The sequence below is a fragment of the Rhinoderma darwinii genome, chromosome 11 (assembly GCF_050947455.1).
Source record: "Rhinoderma darwinii isolate aRhiDar2 chromosome 11, aRhiDar2.hap1, whole genome shotgun sequence".
Classification (NCBI taxonomy): domain Eukaryota; kingdom Metazoa; phylum Chordata; class Amphibia; order Anura; family Rhinodermatidae; genus Rhinoderma; species Rhinoderma darwinii.
The window spans coordinates 20,262,995-20,284,535 of NC_134697.1; the positions used below are offsets into that span (position 1 = coordinate 20,262,995).

Here is a 21,541-nt window from a genome sequence, read left to right on the forward strand (position 1 = left end):
AACAGTTGAGACTCAAATGCGGAACCACGATCAGTCAGGATCTTGTCCGGACAGCCATAGGGGAGTACGAAATTCTTCCAAAAGATGGCAGCGGTGGTCTTGGCAGTCAGGTCTTTCACTGGCATAGCTACCACGAACTTCGTATAGTGGTCAATTATAGTTATAGCATAAGTATACCCAGTGCGGCTTGGTTCAAACTTGACATGGTCAATGGCTACCAGTTCCAGCGGTCTATGACTGATGATGGGGTGAAGTGGGGCTCTCTGGTCATGACGCTCTCCTCGGCTCTGAGCACAGGTGGGACATTCTCGGCACCACTTCTCTATGTCGTCTCTCATGCCAATCCAGTAAAATCGTCGGCGTATGGTATCTTCCGTTTTATGAACCCCAAAGTGTCCCGATCTGTCATGGTAGGCTTCCAAGATGGATTTGGAATCTCGCCGGGGTACCACAATTTGATGTAGACGCTCACCCGTTACTGGATCCAGGGCAGTCCTCTGTAGTAGACCTCTGGACACGAAAAGTCGATTCCTCAGTCTCCATAGACAAATTAATTCCTGATCAGCTTGACCTCTACGTATTCGGTCCGGAGTCCTCTTCTGAAGAAGGGAAGTCTGCAATTCCTGTAGGTTTCTACTCTCCCGTTGGAATCTAGCCCACTGTCTGGAATCTTGGGAGCAGTCAGGAACATTTGGTTGCGGATGTTCGTTTCGCTTCCTCTGAGCGATCACCGAATTCTGGGTTGCAAACTGAGCATAGAATGTAGGCATCTCTACCTCTTCCCATTCATCATTACATCGGACCAGTTCTTCACCCACAGGCAAACGGGATAAGGCATCGGAATTCACGTTGGACGCACCAGTCCGGTACTTGATCACAAACTGATAATTCGCCAGTCTGGATGCCCATCGCTGTTCAAGAGCTCCCAGTCGCGCTGTATCCAAGTGGGCCAGCGGATTATTATCCGTGAAGACGATGAAGGGTGTTGCAGCCAGGTAATCTTTACATTTTTCGGTCACTGCCCACACAAGGGCCAGGAATTCCAGCTTAAAGGAACTATAATTCTGGTCGTTCCGTTCAGCGCCTCGAAGACCTCTGCTGGCATAAGCGATGATTCTCTCTTTCTGGTCCTGTACCTGCGACAGGACGGCCCCCAATCCCTTCTGGCTGGCATCAGTATACAGCCTAAAGGGTTGGTTGTAGTCAGGATATCCCAGGATAGGTGGTTCGGTTAACAGCTGCTTCAGCTTCTGGAAAGCGGCTTCATGGGCTTCAGCCCACTCAATCGGGATCCTTCTCTTCATAGCTTCCTTGGAGTGACCTCTTAACAATCCCTGGAGGGGTTCTGCAATCTGGGCAAAGTGTGGGATGAACCGTCTATAATACCCTGCAAATCCCAAGAAACTTCTCACCTCCTTGACTGTGGTAGGGGCTGGCCAGCTCTTTACTGCTGCTACTTTGCCTGGATCAGGAACCACTCCTTCTGCACTCACGACATGGCCTAAGTAATGGACTTCCGGCTTCAGGAGATGACACTTGGAGGGTTTCACTTTCAGGCCATATTTGATGAGGGTTTTGAGGACTTCTGCCAGGTGCTGTAGGTGTTCCTCATAAGTCTTTGAGTAGATGATTACGTCGTCCAGGTACAAGAGGACGGTCTCAAAGTTTTGGTGACCCAGGCAGCGTTCCATCAGCCTCTGGAAGGTTCCCGGGGCATTGCATAGCCCAAAGGGCATACAATTAAACTCGAACAACCCCATGGGAGTAGTGAAAGCAGTCTTTTCCCTATCTTCGGGAGCCATAGGTACCTGCCAATACCCGCTGGTCAAATCCAGAGTTGAGAAGTAGGCAGCAGACCCCAAAGCAGTCAGGGATTCTTCAATGCGTGGCAGGGGATACGCATCCTTGTGAGTGATATTATTGATTTTGCGGTAGTCCACGCAGAATCTAATGTTGCCATCCTTCTTTTTCACCAGGACTAGGGGTGCAGCCCATGGACTGTAGCTCTCCCGAATCACATCTGCGTCCTTCATCTCCCGAATCATTTTCTTCACTGGCTGGTACATGGCTGGTGGAAGGGGACGGTACCTTTCTTTGATGGGTGGATGGACGCCTGTAGGGATGGTGTGCTCAATGATAGTAGCCTTCCCAAAATCCATAGGATGTTTACTGAAGGCTTGTTGATTGTCTTTGGCCACCATCAGGGCTCCTTCGATCTCCTCTTCGGTAGTATTAGCATCGCCAACATGGATCTCGGTCCACCAGGGTTTTGTTGTCATCTCAGGGGTAACTTGATTCTGGGTAGCTTGCTGGAACACTGTAGTCTCAGGGCTCCAGACATCTTGGAAGAAGACCTGTGAGAGCTTAGCAACTGGACGGTATTTACTCAGTACCACAGCCGTATCACCAATGTTCAGGAGGCGAATAGGTACCCTCCCATTAGAAACAGTCACTAGACTTCTGGCTGCTAGCACGGTCGGATGATCTTCCAGAAGAAGAGGTTCCACAAGGGCCTGGTAATCTTGACCTTGCAAACCTGGACGAGCTCGACACCACAGAATGGTTTCCGTCTCTGGTTCCAGAGTCACTGGTTGTGAGTCCATGATGCGGGCACGGCAGATCTCACCCTTTTCATTCGTGAACCTCTGTTGGGCATTCAAGAGACGGATAGCATGCTGAATTGCATTTTGATTGGAGACAGGGACTGTAGAAAGTGCTCGGTGTAGGGCATCTAGCATCTCTTCATAGCAATTCCTAAGAACATTCATGCCCAGCACCACTGGTGGAAAGTCATCATCCCAGACGTTCACTACAATTACGCCTTGCTGGGGCAGTTCAGTTTCTCCCATCTGGATCGTGGGTTCCCAGTAGCCCCGATGGGGTATCGATTGTCCATTACTGGCTACAATGTTAAGCCACGTGTCTGGGGGTTGTATCAGCTGGTCGAGGTCCCAGTACTTCTCAAACCAACTTCTCTGCAGAGTGGTGACTTGAGAGCCAGTGTCCAGTAAGGCCGACAGTGGGATCCCATTTAGGTGGATCGTAATCACTGGACACTGCCCAATGTACCGGGGAATCCATTCTGGTGTTGTGGGACCTATTGGTCTTCCTCCCGAGGGGCGGTCCTCTGCCTCGGGGGATTGTCGTTTAACTGACGACATTCTCTTTCAATATGGCCAGCTCTTTGACACCTACGACAAATGGGTCTTCCGGTGGTATAAAATCTGTCAGAAGAGCGTCTACCCCAATTCCGGTAACTTTCCCCTTCTGATCGGTTACTGAACCTGTTACTGGAGTAGCGGCGGCTTTCTTTCTGGCGTTGCTCCATATCTTCCATTTTCTGGCACATTTTACTGAGGCTCTTGGTGAGGACAGCAATTTGGTCCCTCAGTTCACCAACTGGATCTTGAGCTTGCATGTGAGCACACTGAGCTAGTGCAACTTGACTTCCCGCTGCTGTAGGATGATCTACTTGCGACTCCGTAGGAGTCTCTATGGAATAGGGGAAAACTTTGGCTTGAACCGCTGCCGCTTCAGTCCCCAGGATTCTAATTGCGAGCTCTTTAAAGTCCAAGAAGATACAGCTTGGGTTCTGGGAGGCCAACATTCTGAGCTGACTTTTAAGAGCTTCAGATGCAGCTCCTTCAACAAACTGCTCCCTTAAGGCCTTGTCAGCCTCTGCAGCCTCTAAGGGTTCTACTTGCATAATTGCCCGCTGGGCCTCCTGCAGGGATAAAGCAAAGTCTCTCAATGACTCACCGGGCTGCTGCTTCTTTCCAAAGAATCTCATCTTGAGCTCTGCCACAGTCCTTACTTCAAATGTGGCACGCAATCGGTCCAGTATCTGTTCCACTGTTTTTTTCTCTGTTCTGGGCCAGGATTTCACTTCTCTTAATGCTGCGCCCTCTAGTTGTCCTATCAATATCTCAACCCTCTGGTCTGTTGAGACAGGATACAAACGGAACATGGACAGCATCTTCTCTTTGAATTCCCTCAGGGAATGAACTTCACCTTTGTAGCGAGGAAGCCATGGTGCTCCAAAGTAATAGGGCATAGTGAGTGGCATCACTTGCGCTGTTGGAGGTGACCCACTGGGGCTTGGAGAGCCGTTATCTCCGTCGTCAGACATTTTCTGCAATAAGTCCTACAGTAACCCCTAGCAACGGTTGTTCAATTTCAGGCTATGCACTAAGCCTCTTTTCCGGATATCTTTTCCGGTGTCTCTACACTGTTAACTGCCACTTTTTACTTTAAATCTCATTTACTGGCCTATTCAGGCACTCACCAGCTTTCTCTTAGCTGCTCCGCTGTTTTCGCGGGTTCTCTTGCGCAGCTCCTTGCCACTTCCAATATGGCGGCGACTTGGCGGGAAACTTTTATTCCGGCTGTATCGAAATGTCTGTAACTCTGCTCCGGCTGCGATAATCTGGCTCCGGCTGTGGCGCACCAGCGCTGACTTAGTTCATAAGGCACAGAGGCCATAGATATCCTGTTCGTGACGCCAAAATTATATGTGGTGGCCCGTGGGTGGCGGGGAATGCAGGAACCCAAAATGGTGGATACTGGGCTCTCTGTCTTGTGTCACGGTGGTATTTTGCCTTGCAGGCCTTCCCACCTCCCAGGGACACACACACACAGTGATGAGGGGGTTGCACAAGATGATGATGATGACTGTTGTTTCCCCCGGGGCACTCCCTTGGTGGCTGACTCCTGTCTGGTGTTATTTGGGGTGCCCTTGGTGTAGAGTGCAAATAGAAGACAGGAGACGGTGGTGGCAGTTAATCAGGAGAGCTTGCAGCACACTTTTACTTTTCAAGATGGAGATAGTACAATACAAATATGTCATCCAAATTCAGCTCAATCAGTGTAGCCCAATGCTAAATGCAGGAGTGCTATTATCTCTCTACTCACAGTCTCTCTTTCTGGACTCTTCTGGCTCCTTGAGCTGTTATTCCAATAAATCTCTTTAGGCCTGTCTTTCTCTGTAATCCGCAAATGGCTGAACTCAGGAGCACCTTCACTGTGCCTCCTCCTGCATCCACTCCTAGCTCACCACAGCCCTCACTCACTCTAACCACTCCCTAATTAACTCCTCCCAGCTTCTGTTACATTATAGAAAAACACTCCGCATAGGCTGAAACACAATGTCATAACATTTCTGAACCTGTAGATGGCAGCATAACACAACACATGAAGACAAACATAGTTTTCATAGTAGTGCTCCTGTGGGACACTACATCAATACAGCTCTTGACCTATAGGCAAAACATGTATTTTCATTGATCCTTACTGACAAGCCCTCAATATTGACAGCCTTGTTTGAATGCATTAAAGTGGAAAAAATAAGTTAATGTGGTTCTCAGCTTTTGAAGCTTTGTTAGAAGGGTCCCCTAAAAATCGAATGACCTCAAGTTGTCCTTTCGCTGGAACCCTCACTGATCAACTGTAATCAGTGAGGAAACATGGCAGGAAGTGTTACATTTCCCTGCAGCGCCATCACAGGGGTAATGGAGAATTACACAGTTCCCATTTAAATGAATCGACTGTCTGGTTCTCCAAAGAGAGAGACACGCTTTATGGCCACTTTTCACTCTGGCTAATAAATGAGGGTCCTGAACTGGGCAGCCCTTCTCCTAATCTGTTAGCTCAGACTTTCCTAAAAGAGTTGACAATGGGAAGCAATAACAATGAAGAATAATCCACTTTAAAAAAAAGGGCTGTGAAGTAGGATGTGAGATATCATAGTAATTATGGCTGTGTGGCCTCTACATCAGTCTCAGGCTCAAGGGTGGGGTGTGGGGTTGGGAATACCTCTCCAAGGGAATTTTTAAATGGGGGCTACCTTTGAGTAATAACTTTGATGTAACAAGTCAATAGCCTTCAGTACATTCATTATAAGCAGTGAAATCATCTAAAATAATTCATGTAGTAGAGCTGAATTTGTCATCAAACTCTTTGTGACTGCATCGTGTGTGAATTGTAGGTTTATCTGAAGTCCTATGCAAAACCAAATAACATACATTATACCAATACGTGATAACACGATTTATTTGATCAACAACAAGCCCAGCTTCAGCTCTGCTACATCTGTAGTTATTTAGGTATTTCATGAATTAATTTGACCTTTTTGTGTTTAGGCTTCATACACATGATAGAGCGGTGTGCATAGAGTTTGTGTGGAGACACATGAAGTCACTGCAGCTCTGTACCACCGAGCCGTAGTTACTACCAGTGCCGCCATATAGTGCCTCTGTATAATACCATATTATAGAGATACAGCAATGCTTCTAGAGGAGAATACCTTTGTAATTTGGCATTCCATGGAGCATGCAAATCATTTCTTTTGGGTTTATACAGATTCGGACAGTAAAACCCCATAAAAATCGAATGACGTCGATTATGTCTTCATACATTTAAGACGTTGTACAAAGCCGAAATATGGTTCTGTGCTTGAGTTCCTGGTCTCATTTTTTTTTCTGCTTTTGTTCTTTAACCGATATTTGTATCGTCTGAAAAAATAAGTGATCACTTTCCTAACAGCTGCTAATTCATCCGCACCCACGTTTGTATGGGGGAGTTTTTGTAATCGTTGCACCTGCTCTTGGCAAATTACGAGTAAGATATAAAGGGATTGTATGGGCTGGGTTCAATTACTGGAAAATATTAGGAATGCACTAAACTGTGATATTTAACGCTGAACCGTACGATTAATGATTCAAGTCCTGACTATTCCAGCAATTCACTATTCCATCCAGCCCTTGTGGAATGAAAATCCAAAAGAAAACTCTTTTTAGGTATAGATGTTTCTTTCTTTCCAGCACGAAATCTGTGGAATTTACTGTCTCACCATAGTGCGTGCCAGGTCGGTATCCAGTGTTTTATACTTCAATCCAAAATGTTTAACAGGCCATGAAATATTCACTTGTTCCTCTATTAGAGCTCAGGCTCCATAAAGAGAACAGTAGAAGTTGGGGGGACGGGACTGAAATAGGAATATAAACGGTTGTATATCAGCGATTTAGAACCCATAACCTTAAAGTGAATGTCCGGTTTTTAAAATATTGTCGTTTTTAGGTCTAATATTCTGTACTGATTAATATTGTAATATATCTTTTTAGTGATACAGAGAGCTCCAAACCCCTGTAAAAGACATACAGAAAAAAATCTGTCTGCCTTCAGCCACCACTAGAGGGAGCTTAAGAACTTGCTGCATACTCTTATTAGTGGTGCTTAAATGCATGACAGTATGTTGTAATTACTTAGCTCCCTCTAGTGGTGGTTACAGGCAGTGAGTATTTTTTCATTTCACTCTGCCTATGCATCGAGTATGTATATATATATATATATAAAACAAAAAAACAGAGCTTCAATTGCTATAAAGATATATTAAGAACATAATCAGTGCAGATTTTTAGACCTATTTAGGTAAAAAAAATAAAGTTTTCCGATTTGTTTGTATAAAATGTTTGTGGTCCATGGTTTTTGGATAAGTTGTCCTGAAGAAAGAAAAAAAAAAGAAAAAATAAATCAGGTTGGCAAAAACCTGCCCCCAATGCTGATCATAGGGTGCCCTGCTACTGGGACCCCAGTGATCATCTTGAAGATGTGGCAGTACCTGGCAGCAAGTGCTTAATTTCCCTGCAGTGCCTCCACAGGGGAGATGAAGCATTATACATTTTGCATTGTAATTAAAGTACTGTCTAACGCACTGACATGCTGGGTCCTCCAGAGTGAGAGGTGCTCTTTATAGCTGTTCTCTGCTCTGGATAATGTAAGAGGGTCCTTAACGGGGCCCCCCACTCATAGAATTTTTGAAAATGGGTTTTTCCAGACAACATCTTTTATGCTCCAGGAACGTTTGTTATTTGAAAACAGCATCGGACGGTTTCCGCATCAAAATAAGCGCCAAAAACCTCTGTGTGAACAGGACCTAAATCCACTACATAGATCTCAGAATAAATCTACCCTATGATATAACAGCTATATTGACTAACATGGATTGATAAGAAGCTACGTCTTGCTGAGCATCTGAAGACTTCGCTTCTCCTTGACACATTATTCTGTACAGGGTAAGCCTAATACTCCAGCAGCAGCCAGCCCAGACTACGACACCATATGTTCCTATAAGCTGAGGTGTGACTTTTGGGAATTTTGCAGCAAGCAGACAGCCACAAGAAAGGAAATGAGCACTTGCAAACATAACAAACAGACTAAATGGAGCTGATGTAAGTTGCATAACTAATGAGAAATTAAACTGAGAAAATGACTTGTATCTTTTGGATCCAGTACCAGGTAAATGCATTAGACATGGTATTGGTTTTAACACAGCGCGTACAAGACATCATTAATAAATGACATGTATTAACAAACTGTGATTAAACCTGTGTCAACCAAACTGGCATGACTAATCGGGCAGCCTGGTATACACCGTGGTTCCATTCGTGTTTAATTATACATAAGCTCCATGTAGGAAGGGGTTACAGTATTGTATATACATCTGCTAAGCAGAAGGCCTCTATCTACAAAGTCCTATGCTGTGTAAGCAAACAGTTTAGAGGATTATTATTATATGGGACAAACGCCAGACCTAGCCACTCCTAAGGGTTCATAGCACTGGCGTAGCTATAGGGGGTCGCAGCGGTCGCAATTGCGACCGGGCCCCGAAGCCAGGGGGGCCAACAGGCCCCCGCACCACATCAATAAAAAGTTACTATAGTAACTCAGGCCGCGGGCCCCTGTTACTATAGTAACAGACTGTACTTACCTTCCTGGTTCTGGATCGCAGCGGAGGTCCTGACGTCAAGCCCTATGCGCCGCGCACAACATCGAGAGGACAGAACCTCTGCCGCGGCTGAAGAGGAAGGTAAGATTAGTAGCCCTGACTGCTAAAGCTGACTGGCGGGGTCCGACTCCCGGGACCCGCCAATCAGCTGTTTTGAAGGGGCCGCAGCACTCGTACGAGAGCTGCTCCCCTTCTTTCCGGTCACACTGTGAATCGGTGTCGCGATTCACAGTGTGAGTGAGTAGTGAAATGAAGGAGAAGCAGCTCTCGTACGAGTGCTGCGGCCCCTTCAAAACAGCTGATTGGCGGGTCCCGGGAGACGGACCCAGACACATCAGCTATTGATAGCCTATCCGGAGGATAGGCCATCAATGTTTAGGGACTGGACAACCCCTTTAAGCCTACGATGTTGCAGGCTTAGGTGGCCCATGGGACAGGATCACAGATTGTGTGATCCTGTCTGCTGGGCCCCCGTATCTAAGCCAATCACATGGTAGGCTTAGATACATGGCCCATGTGTGATCCTGTCTGATGGGCCCTGTATATAAGCCTACCACACTGTAGGTTTAGATACAGGGCCCCAGCACACAGTAATCTTATACTGTATAAGATTACTGTCTGCTGGACTCTGTATCTAAGCCTACCTTGTGTTAGGTTTAGATACAGGGTCCCACAGACAGTATTACACATGGGCCCTGTATCTAAGCCTAACACATGTGTTACTAATCATTTTTTTGTGTGTTTTCTTACAGGTTCGGTCGTTGGACTACCTCGGATTCCAGGACTACTTCGATGACGGCTTTTTTTTTATTATCAATAAAATGGTTAATGAGGGTTGTGTGGGTTTTTTTTTTATTTCAATAAAATATTTTTTCTATGTCTTTGTGTTTTTTTTTAAACTATATTACTACCGCCTTAGTAATGGCCGCCGGCTGATTGACAGTATCCATTGCTAAGGCGGGGCTTAGTGTTAGCCGATGCAGAGGCCAACACTAACCCCCTTTATTACCCTGGTACCCACCGCCACCCCCCAATTTTCATAACCAGCCAGATACAACACAGCAGCAGCAGGCAGCATTACCAGGGTGGTAGGTGCCACTGTTTTTGGCCTTCCCCAGCCTAATACTACCAGCCTGCGGCCACTCCGGTGCCTGCCCGTCACTACAGATGGACGGGTACTGGTTCGTACCCGGCTCTTCCCAGTACTCCTGGTGGCGGTGGGTACCGGGGTAATAATGGGGGTTAGTGTTGGCCTCTGCACCTGCTGACATTAAGCCCCGCCTTAGTAATGGAGGTTGTCAATCAGCCAGCGGACATTACTAAGGCGGTAATAATAAAGTTTAAAAAGATACAAGAACATAGAAAAAATATTTTATTGAAATAAAAAAACACAACCCTCATTAACCATTTTATTGAGAATAAAAAAACGCCGTCATTGAAGTCCTCGTATCCGAAGTCCAACAACCGAACCTGTAAAAAAACACAATCACAAAAAAATAATCAGTAACACATAAAGAAGCAAAATTATTATTCAGCGCTGGAGCTCCAATGTCAGCGAGCTAAGCCCTGTATCTAATCCAATCATGTGTGATACTGTCTGCTGAGTCACTGTATCTAATCCAATCATGTGTGATACGGTCTGCTGAACCACTGTATCTAATCCGATCATGTGTGATACTGTCTGCTGAGCTACTGTATCTAATCCTATCATGTGTGATACTGTCTGCTGAGCTGTGTATCTAATCCTATCATGTGTGATACTGCCTTCTGAGCCACTGTATCTAATCCTATCATGTGTGATACTGCCTTCTGAGCCACTGTATCTAATCCTATCATGTGTGATACTGTCTGCTGAGCCACTGTATCTAATCCTATCATGTGTAATACTGTCTGCTGAGCCACTGTATCTAATCCTATCATGTGTGATACTGTCTGCTGAGCCACTGTATCTAATCCTATCATGTGTGATACTGCCTTCTGAGCCACTGTATCTAATCCTATCATGTGTGATACTGTCTGCTGAGCAACTGTATCTAATCCTATCATGTGTGATACTGTCTGCTGGGCCCTATCTCTAATCCTATCATGTGTGATACTGTCTGCTAGGCCACTGTATCTAATCCTATCATGTGTGATACTGTCAGCTCAGCCACTGTATCTAATCCTATCATGTGTGATACTGTCTGCTGAGCCAATGTATCTAATCCTATCCATAGTTTATAGGGTCGTAGTGCTATAGATATGCTATGCTGTCTCATATACACAAATACATTTTTTTTGTGTGGGGGACACATATGTATTGGGGCTATTTCCCCTGACATTTTAAGTCCTTAGTGACACCCCAGTCTGCTACTGCTGCATTGTTGGGTCACTTAGGAGACCCAGCGATGCAGCTGAAAGCTGCGGACCGTCGGCCATGAGAAGTTTGCGGGGAGGGCCCAATAAGAACTTTTGCATCGGGGCCCATGAGCCTTTAGCTACGCCCCTGGTTCATAGTCATTGTGTCAAGACATTGACAGTTATTTCTCTTTGCTAGGATATACTTATTGAATGCATTTGAGGAGCACAATATATTTATGTATTAGCCAGAGTGAAGAACAGCTAAAAAGAGTACCTCTCTTTTTGGAGGACCCAACACGTCCGTGTATTACGCGGAATGTCCATTTATTTTAGTGGGAAATGTGTAATGCTTCACTTTTCCTGTGGTGGTGCTGTAGGGAAACTGATCACTTGTTACCTTGCAGATTACAGTTGATCGTTGAGAGTCTCAGTAGAAGGACACCTTATAATCAACTTACCCTTTTAATAAAAATATATTGGCCAAGGTGGATAACCCCTTTAAGAAGTGCACTAACTAGTCAAAAAGCTGTGAGCACCCTCTGGTCATGGGCACTGTCCTAATGCTGGTATGGTCCATCTGTGCATTAATTGAATGCAGATTAACATTTATTTGCATATTTTTTGTGACGGGTTTCAATCAACATGTCCAATTCTTCCTTCCATTCCACATCCAAGACATTAATAAAAAAAATTCCATAAAATAAAAAATACCTTAAAATATATGTGATTTGCCTAAAATGCTATAAATTCATTATTTTAGTTTCTGGAAAAGTTGATTGACAAGTTGATTGACAACTTGAGAGAAAAATGTAGAAAATTTGCTTTGCTGGCATTTTGGGGAGTCAGGGCACGTTTTTCCGACACAGAAAAACATAAATTAATATATTGTTTTTTGTGCCTATTTTTTCATGGTGGATTAAGTAGTAGAACCCGAAGGAATATGAAAGGGTTTTCTGCCATTGAACTGTTAGTGTGTCAAGTATTTGAGGGTCTTTATAGTAAGAAAATTGCTTGGTGACTGCAAATTTAGTGACTGGAAGGGGCCTAAATATTGGAATCATTCTGATTCTTATCTCGTCATTTAATGGGGGAATAAATGGGCAGAGTTGGGACACACAGTGCGCACAAACACTTGGACTTGTGGTGCACTTGAGAACACATTGCAGTCTAAAAATATTTTTTTCTTGGAGGACTCCCACACCCCACTAATTCGCACAACTGTTACAAACAAACCCGTAGACTTGTAGTTTTGGAGGGAATGTTGCTTTTGTCTACACAGGAATCGGAGATGAACATCATACAATGCCCAAACAACATTGCCATACAAGGAGCAAATACTTCCATACAGAGCCTAAACAATATTGCCATACAGTGTCCAAATAGTATCACCATACAGCACGCAAAACCAATGCCATACAGTGTCCAAATAATATTACCATACAGCACGCAAAACCAATGCCATACAGTATCCAAATAATATTACCATACAGCACGCAAAACCAATGCCATACAGCATCCAAATAATACTACTATACAGTGCCCAAATAATACTACTATAAAGTGCCCAAATAATACTACTATACAGTGCCCAAATAATACTACTATACAGTGCCCAAATAATACTACTATACAGTGCCCAAATAATACTACTATACAGTGCCCAAATAATACTACTATACAGTGCCCAAATAATACTACTATTCAGTGCCCAAATAATACTACTATACAGTGCCCAAATAATACTACTATACAGTGCCCAAATAATACTACTATACAGTGCCCAAATAATACTACTATAAAGTGCCCAAATAGTGCTATTTGGCGCCTCAATAATACCGCCATAGTGAGACATCATAGGAAAGTATGAAACTTGCATTCGCCCCGTATCTCAGTCACATTCTGTACTATGTATATAAAATACTAAAATATTCAAAGCAATTCAACCTGGAACCAATAAAGGAAAGCAGTAATGTGAAGAGTTATATTCTGGGATCTACACTACACCCTGCTATGTCTATTTAAAGGGCTACAATTTTACAGTCTGTACAAAGATTACAATGTATAGTGTACAATAATAACTTTCTGTTCTCACTGTATATATCCAGCTGTGATAAGAATAATGTGTGCTCGGCAGACCACAATGAAGTAGAAGCAACCTTCATCTGAGTTATACTGAAGTCTCTCTGACCTCAGACTGGGCTAATATATTCATTTCTAACATTTCTAGTGTATAAAAATGTACAGTCACCAGAACAATGTTCTTATTATACACATACAATACAATGCTCCCGGATTATATATATACACACACACACACACACACACACACACACACACACACACACACACACACACACACACACACACACTACCGTTCAAAAGTTTAGGGTCACTTAGAAATTTCCTTATTTTTGCAAGAAAAGCACCGTTTTTTTCAATGAAGATAACATTAAATTAATCAGAAATACACTCTGTACATTGTTAATGTGCTAAATGACTATTCTAGCTGCAAACATCTGGTTTTTAATGCAATATCTACATAGGTGTATAGAGGCCCATTTCCAGCAACCATCACTCCAGTGTTCTAATGGTACATTGTGTTTGCTAACTGTGTTAGAAGGCTAATGGATGATTAGAAAACACTTGAAAACCCTAGTGCAATTATGTTAGCACCGCTGTAAACAGTTTTGCTGTTTAGAGGAGCTATAAAACTGACCTTCCTTTGAGCTAGTTGAGAATCTGGAGCATTACATTTGTGGGTTTGATTAAACTCTAGAAATGGCTAGAAAAAGAGAGCTTTCATGTGAAACTCGACAGTCTATTCTTGTTCTTAGAAATGAAGGCTAGTCCATGTGAGAAATTGCCAAGAAACTGAAGATTTCCTACAACGGTGTGTACTACTCCCTTCAGAGGACAGCACAAACAGGCTCTAACCAGAGTAGAAAGAGAAGTGGGAGGCCCCGCTGCACAACTGAGCAACAAGACAAGTACATTAGAGTCCCTTGTTTGAGAAATAGACGGCTCACGGGTCCTCAACTGGCAGCTTCATTAAATAGTACCCGCAAAACGCCAGTGTCAACGTCTACAGTGAAGAGGCGACTCCGGGATGCAAAGAAAAAGCCATATCTGAGACTGGCTAATAAAAGGAAAAGATTAATATGGGCAAAAGCACACAGACATTGGACAGAGGAAGATTGGAAAAAAGTGTTATGGACAGACGAATCGAAGTTTGAAGTGTTTGGATCACACAGAAGAACATTTGTGAGACGCAGAACAACTGAAAAGATGCTGGAAGAGTGCCTGACGCCATCTGTCAAGCATGGTGGAGGTAATGTGATGGTCTGGGGTTGCTTTGGTGCTGGTAAGGTGGGAGATTTGTACAAGGTAAAAGGGATTTTGAATAAGGAAGGCTATCACTCCATTTTGCAACGCCATGCCATACCCTGTGCACAGCACTTGATTGGAGCCAATTTCATCCTACAACAGGACAATGACCCAAAGCACTCCTCCAAATGATGCAAGAACTATTTAGGGAAGAAGCCGGCAGCTGGTATTCTATCTGTAATGGAGTGGCCAGCGCAGTCACCAGATCTCAACCCCATAGAGCTGTTGTGGGAGCAGCTTGACCGTATGGTACGCAAGAAGTGCCCATCAAGCCAATCCAACAGTGGGAGGGGCTTCTGGAAGCATGGGGTGAAATTTCTCCCGATTACCTCAGCAAATTAACAGCTAGAATGCCAAAGGTCTGCAATGCTGTAATTGCTGCAAATGGAGCATTCCAAGACCAAAGCAAAGTTTGAAGGAGAAAATTATTATTTCAAATAAAAATCATTATTTCTAACCTTGTCAATGTCTTGACTATATTTTCTAGCCATTTTGCAACTCATTTGATAAATATAAGTGTGAGTAACCAGGACCCAAACTCCTGGTAGAAAGAGTCACCCAAAAGCAGAACATTGGTAGATAGTGGAGCGTAAAACATAGCCTTCTGGGATTGCGTTTTCACTAGACAAGCAGCGCCACTATCTAACAATGTTCCACTTTTGGATGACTCTTCCTATGACGTACAGATGTAGCAATCTTTACCTTGACTTTTCAATGGCTTTTGTTGTGTGATATCACGCTGCACCAAGTTATCAAAGTCAAGATAAGGATTGCTACATCTATACGACGATCAGACCGAGTGACTGGAAGGTAGAACGGCTGGAGCTTCTATATATTCAATGCTCAAAGAGAAGTTGTGCCCTGAGAACAACAGGAAAAGGTGAGCACCTGTCCAACAGGACCTGAACCTACTGTATATGTTCTTTTATTACAAATGTGCTGATCTATGAAGCGCTACTCCCATTTTTCTCTATAGAAGCTCACTGCCACGATAGATAGATAGATAGATAGATAGATAGATAGATAGATAGATAGATAGATAGACATCTCTCAAGATGAACAGTTACTTGCCTCCAAAGGATAGAACTTGGGGTTCGCTGTCTGCATGCCCCACATTTGCAACTACAGCCTTCTTTCTAACAAGAAGTCCCACCATTGACATTAGTTAAAAGAAATAGGAATCAAATACAGTAACAAAGAAAAGGACGAGAAAAAGGATACAATGTAGTAAATTTTTGGTTTCTACCAGTCCAGAATACATATAGCAGAGCTGAGCTGGTTATTTGATACAACTCATCATGATGTCACAATGTTGTATATGAGGTTTTATAAAGGACTGTGAACTGTAACCTTATGACATTGTCTTAGAAAACAATTATGGAGTGTAAACATGGCCCCAAAGAGTAAAATTACATATTCAGCTCTGCTACATCTGTGTTTTCTATTTTCCTTTTGCTATTCTTTTTGTACCTCCTGGCCTTAACAATTTTTCTATAGTACTAATTTAAGGTAATGCCAACCATTATTACTTCTATCTGCATAATATCAGTGGAAGAATCCCTGTGGAGCCACCTTGTGGTGGCTTGTAATGCAGTAGCTGTGTCTTTTTTTTTGGGGGGGGGGGGGGGGATATTTTCCATGGGACATCAATAGCGACTGTTTAACTTGGGTGTGACTTTTTTCTGTATATATCTCTACTAGATATTGTATTACATAAACTGGACTCCATCAGATACATTTGACCTTAACTGATACATTGTAGCAAATAATCCAAACAGGAAACAGATGATGCATTTAGTGCTGCTGCTGTCTTTAGCTCACAAAGGATTGTGTAGACTGAATACAATTATAGCAAACGCTCAGGAGTGAGAAGGTCTGTATGCAGTTCTCAGACTCTTGTTGTTTTCATTCACTGACAGCAAGCAGGGAACTTGAACATTGTATTGAAACACAAAATATATTAGAAAATTGCAGAACTTTTTACAGTACAATGGATGATATATTCCTGCATTATTAATAAACTATCCCAAGTACATGAATTAACTTTTGAAAGAATTAAATTAGCTCTCTATAAATAACGTATACGGTAAATTGGCAGAATTAAGATTGTTCATCTGCAAGTGAAGAATCCTAGACCAGTAAACTGTAATAATTCACCAGTACTATCATTAGTTGCATTGCCTGCTGGCTGTGCTGGGTGTGTATGAAGTGTTATAATGGTGCTCAGATAGTCCCTCCTGTCCGATTCCAATAAAAACCTGTAGCGCAGACATCAGCCCCGTATATAGTCCATTTATTGCTTGGCTTATCGGCTATCTCCGCTAACTTGTTAGTTTAATGAAGCACATTCAGTTTAAATTAACTGCAGGTTGTAAAACGGGGAGTAGTTATAAATGTATAATTATGCAACACGTGTATATACCTGAGTGCATTTATTATGACCAGAATGAGAAGGATTCATTAAAGAATACATATTTTATGTAAATTAAGTTAAATCATTGTATAATGAAAAGTTCTGCAACTTTCAAATACACTTTGTTTTCAAATGTGTCACCATTTTGAGATCTCTGCTTGCTGTCAGTGAATATAACCACAACCAGAGACTAAACACTCACAGAGTATTTGTTACAATGTATCCAGTCTAAGCAATCATGTCAATAGCCTGGTTAATTTAATGGAAGTGAAATAAAACTTCCCTCATACAGTAGTTTTCTATCAGATGCCTCATTGGTGCGCCAATCCAACAGTAATTGTAAGCCATGGAAATCATTAGTACAGTCCCTTGCCTGCAGTCGGAACGTGGGAGTGGATCCAATTTTCCACAGCTGCACAGGTTGAACGTATAATATGTACGCCGCTGGCCAGGACTCCAAGCTGATACATTTTGCCTATACTGATACATTGAAACCATCAAGACACGAGAGTGATTTGTGATGCTGATGTATTTAGCTTACAGAGGATTGACTAGATGCAATTGTAGCGAACTGTCAGTTGTGAGCAGGATTAGGTCGGTTCAGATTTGCTGCAATTGAATGTAAACAAATGTTCCCGTTCACTGACAGCAAACCGAAGTCATGAAAATAGTGATAAATTGATACACATAATAACCCTTCTTTATTAGCCAAAATAAAGAACTGCTAAGCAAGAGCGGCTCCCTCTCTGGAGGACCCAGCCCTTCCATAAAGTGTCAATTATTCATTTAAATGTCAGGCATGTAATGCCACATTTTCCCTGTAGTGGCCACTGTAGGGGAAATGTATGGCTGGGGATTTTTTAATCTGGACCTACGGAGATCAACTGAGTGACATTTTTAAAATTCACTTCACGTGTTTCACTGATGGGCAAATTTCCTATTACGGAGCAGTATTTCCCTCATATAATTTCCCTCATATAAAACAATGGAGGCTGAAATAGGGATCTATATGAATGTTTTTCAGCCCCCATTGTCTAATTCGAGGAAATTACAGTTTCGAAATAGGAAATTTGTCCATCACTAGAACAGCAGCAAAGCAAATTTTTCCAGATTCGCTCATCTTTAATGCTAATTTGCAGTTGATTTGCAGGGAAATTGGAGGATTTAACCCTTCAGAAGTAAACAATTGTAAATGCAATTCCACAAATGTAGCTTCACCAAAATGTGTCGTTTTCAGGTCCAGTTAATTTCTATGTAGAGTTGGTTGTGCCACCAGTGATGGGAATCTTGTATTCTTTGTGGGTTCCAACTGCTAGATCTCTCCCCATGTGACTCTATACGGGGTCAGCCCTAAGCACTGATGTCTGAGAGTGCCCAAAAAGGTACCTCTGCTCCACATGAGTAGTTTAGTACTAAAAATGATGCATCATTGATGGGGGCCCCAATATAGATTTTGCAGTAGAACCCAGGATTTTTAAGTCCCCCCTCTAACTCTTCAAGTCCCCCCTCTAACTCTTCAAGTCCCCCCTCTAACTCTTCAAGTCCCCCCTCTAACTCTTCAAGTCACCCCTCTAACTCTTCAAGTCACCCCTCTAACTATTCAAGTCACCCCTCTAACCCTTCAAGTCACCCATCTAACTCTTCAAGTCACCCATCTAACTCTTCAAGTCACCCATCTAACTCTTCAAGTCACCCCTCTAACTCTTCAAGTCACCCCTCTAACTCTTCAAGTCACCCCTCTAACTCTTCAAGTCACCCCTCTAACTCTTCAAGTCACCCCTCTAACTCTTCAAGTCACCCCTCTAACTTTTTAATTCACCCTGCTAACTCTTCAAGTCACCCCTCTAACTCTTCAAGTCACCCCTCTAACATTTTAATTCACCCCTCTAACTCTTCAAGTCACCCCTCTAACTTTATAATTCACCCTGCTAACTCTTCAAGTCACCCATCTAACTCTTCAAGTCACCCCTCTAACTTTTTAATTCACCCCGCTAACTCTTCAAGTCACCCCTCTAACTTTTTAATTCACCCCTCTAACTCTTCAAGTCACCCCTCTAACTCTTCAAGTCACCCCTCTAACCCTTCAAGTCACCCCTCTAACTCTTCAAGTCACCCCTCTAACTTTTTAATTCACCCTGCTAACTCTTCAAGTCACCCCTCTAACTCTTCAAGTCACCCCTCTAACTATTCAAGTCACCCCTCTAACCCTTCAAGTCACCCCTCTAACCCTTCAAGTCACCCCTCTAACTCTTCAAGTCACCCCTCTAACTCTTCAAGTCACCCCTCTAACTCTTCAAGTCACCCCTCTAACTTTTTAATTCACCCTGCTAACTCTTCAAGTCACCCATCTAACTCTTCAAGTCACCCCTCTAACTTTTTAATTCACCCCGCTAACTCTACAAGTCACCACTCTAACTCTTCAAGTCACCCCTCTAACTCTTCAAGTCACCCCTCTAACTCTTCATGTCACCCCTCTAACTCTTTAAGTCACCCCTTTAACTTTTTAAGTCACCCCTTTAACTTTTTAAGTCACCCCTCTAACTCTTTAAGTCACCCCTTTAACTTTTTAAGTCACCCCTCTAACTTTATAATTTGAAATGTCTTAAATATTCATGATGAGGTTACATAATATATTCAACCGTTTAGTTTTTGACCCATATAAAACATTAAAGTCGTTTTCAGATTTTATGTAAAAAAAAAAAGTGTAATCATTATATAAAAGAAAAGTTCTGCAACTTTCTAATATAGTTTTTGCTTTAATTCCTCACTATTTTCCAGCTTTCTGCTTGCAGTCAGTGAATAGTAGCATTCCAGTTTATGTCCAGAGGTTAAAACTCATACAAATCTAATCCTTCTCAAAGCTGAGAGCTGTATGCAGTCCCCAGACTGATGACATTTTACCTACACTGATACATTGTAGCAAACTATCAGGACAGGACATTTGTGCTGCTTATCTATTTAGCTCACAGAGGATTATATAGACTGGATACAGTAGTAACAAACCCTCAGCTGTCAGAAGACCGGTATAGGTTTTCAGATGAAGCAGACCTGAAATCGCCTGATGTAGTAGAGTTGAGTTTGTTATTATGGTATGACAAAGATCTTATGTGTAGTTTTACATAGGACTTTATTATCATCAGCGTTATCACAATACACAAAGTAGCCCTGAAAGTGTTAAACAACAAATTGACTTCTGTACATAACAGATACTCCTTCATCTGTAGTGTAAAGTTGTCGCAGAGCTGAATTTGTCACTGTCACAGCCCTGAAAAGCTATGTAAAAGTTATATCACAGCACATTATAGCCAATGACAAACTCAGCTCTGCTGCATCCTCATGTCAGAACAAGGTAATGTGCCCTCCAGTGGCTTCATATAGTTTTCAGGCAGCTGCGTTTGAATGAATTAAACAAGTCTACATTTGTTTCTCCAGCTGTTTTTTTATTTTTTTTACTATACCATATAACACAACTTGTTGTGACAGGGCATGCTGACACTTGCGGTTCTTCAGGTGTTATAACGCACAATACAAGCGGCTTCACACAATACCGCAGCAGGCATAGCACAGGGATTGAATTGCATTGCCCCACAGGGTCTAGCAGGTTTATAGCGAGTATCCGACGGAGACCAGAGGAAAACAATGGGGACTGTGAGCTCCATCAGTAAGAAAATTTACAAGACAACGCAGAGAAGTTGCCTAAGGCAGCAAAAAAAATAGAGAAATGCAACCATGTCCGTCTACAAGGAAAGTATTCTGGTCTTACCTTGTGCTCTGGAAGAAATTAAAACCCAGCTAAGACACATCAGCGGTATAAACGTCTGCAGTGGGTGCGAGGAGCCATGTTCTGCCTTGAGCCCCTCTGACATTTTATCCTGACTGAGGAGCAGCTTTCATCAGCTGGCAGCGGAGAACAGCACCATAATATTCACTTATAGGGACTGGGACTCAGGATGTGAGAGATTTCCTGAATGCAGCTCAGTTAACCCCTCCTGTCGGGGATGATCATCTAAGTCTTTCTCCCTTCAAACTTTTTTTTTTTTGGCAGGGGGCGAGATATGTTGACCGTTGCAATAAATGAGCGTTAAACTGTCTGTGTTGGCTAGCAGGAGGCATGAGGATTGTTAGTGGAGGAAGGCCGGCCCGTGAGAGGCGTTCATGCCAACAGTTACAACTCTCAGTACAATGGAACAAATTATTGTTCTCCAGACTTTCTCCGCCGCGCGCTGCAGGATCCCAAAAACCAACTGGGATGAAAGAACCGGCTCGTGTATACTAAGCCGACACACGACTCTACCGTCTACCCCTCATTTACCTCAGGATATGTGCCGCAATTACCTCATGGTCATCTTTTTGTCACTGCTGGTTTAGTAATCTGTACTTTATAATCTTTCTGCCCTGGCTATAATACAAATCTGCTCTCTAAGCACTGATTTCCAGGGGAGCTGGTGATAGACTTGTGTTTATAGACAGCAGCCAATCAGCAGAGGTAGAGCTGCAGTGTGGAGGCAGAGAGTAGCAGCCTGAACCAATCATGAGACAGGGGGTGTGTTTCAGACTACCCCAGACTCTCTATAGGCACTGCAGCTAATCTATAGTCACAGATCCCAGCTCTGCCTTAATGG

At 43.1% G+C, this 21,541-nt stretch overlaps 1 protein-coding gene across 1 annotated transcript in view; it reads right to left on the reverse strand.

The window, feature by feature from the left end:
- ADAM12 (ADAM metallopeptidase domain 12) overlaps positions 1-21,077 on the reverse strand; it is a 407,169-nt gene extending 386,092 nt beyond the window's left edge. Inside the window, exon 1 of the mRNA XM_075843108.1 lies at positions 20,683-21,077. Within this exon, the coding sequence (XP_075699223.1) occupies positions 20,683-20,785 (103 nt within the window). The 5' untranslated portion in view covers positions 20,786-21,077. The remainder of the gene's footprint in view (positions 1-20,682) is intronic.
- Between the last annotated feature and the right edge of the window lie 464 nt (positions 21,078-21,541).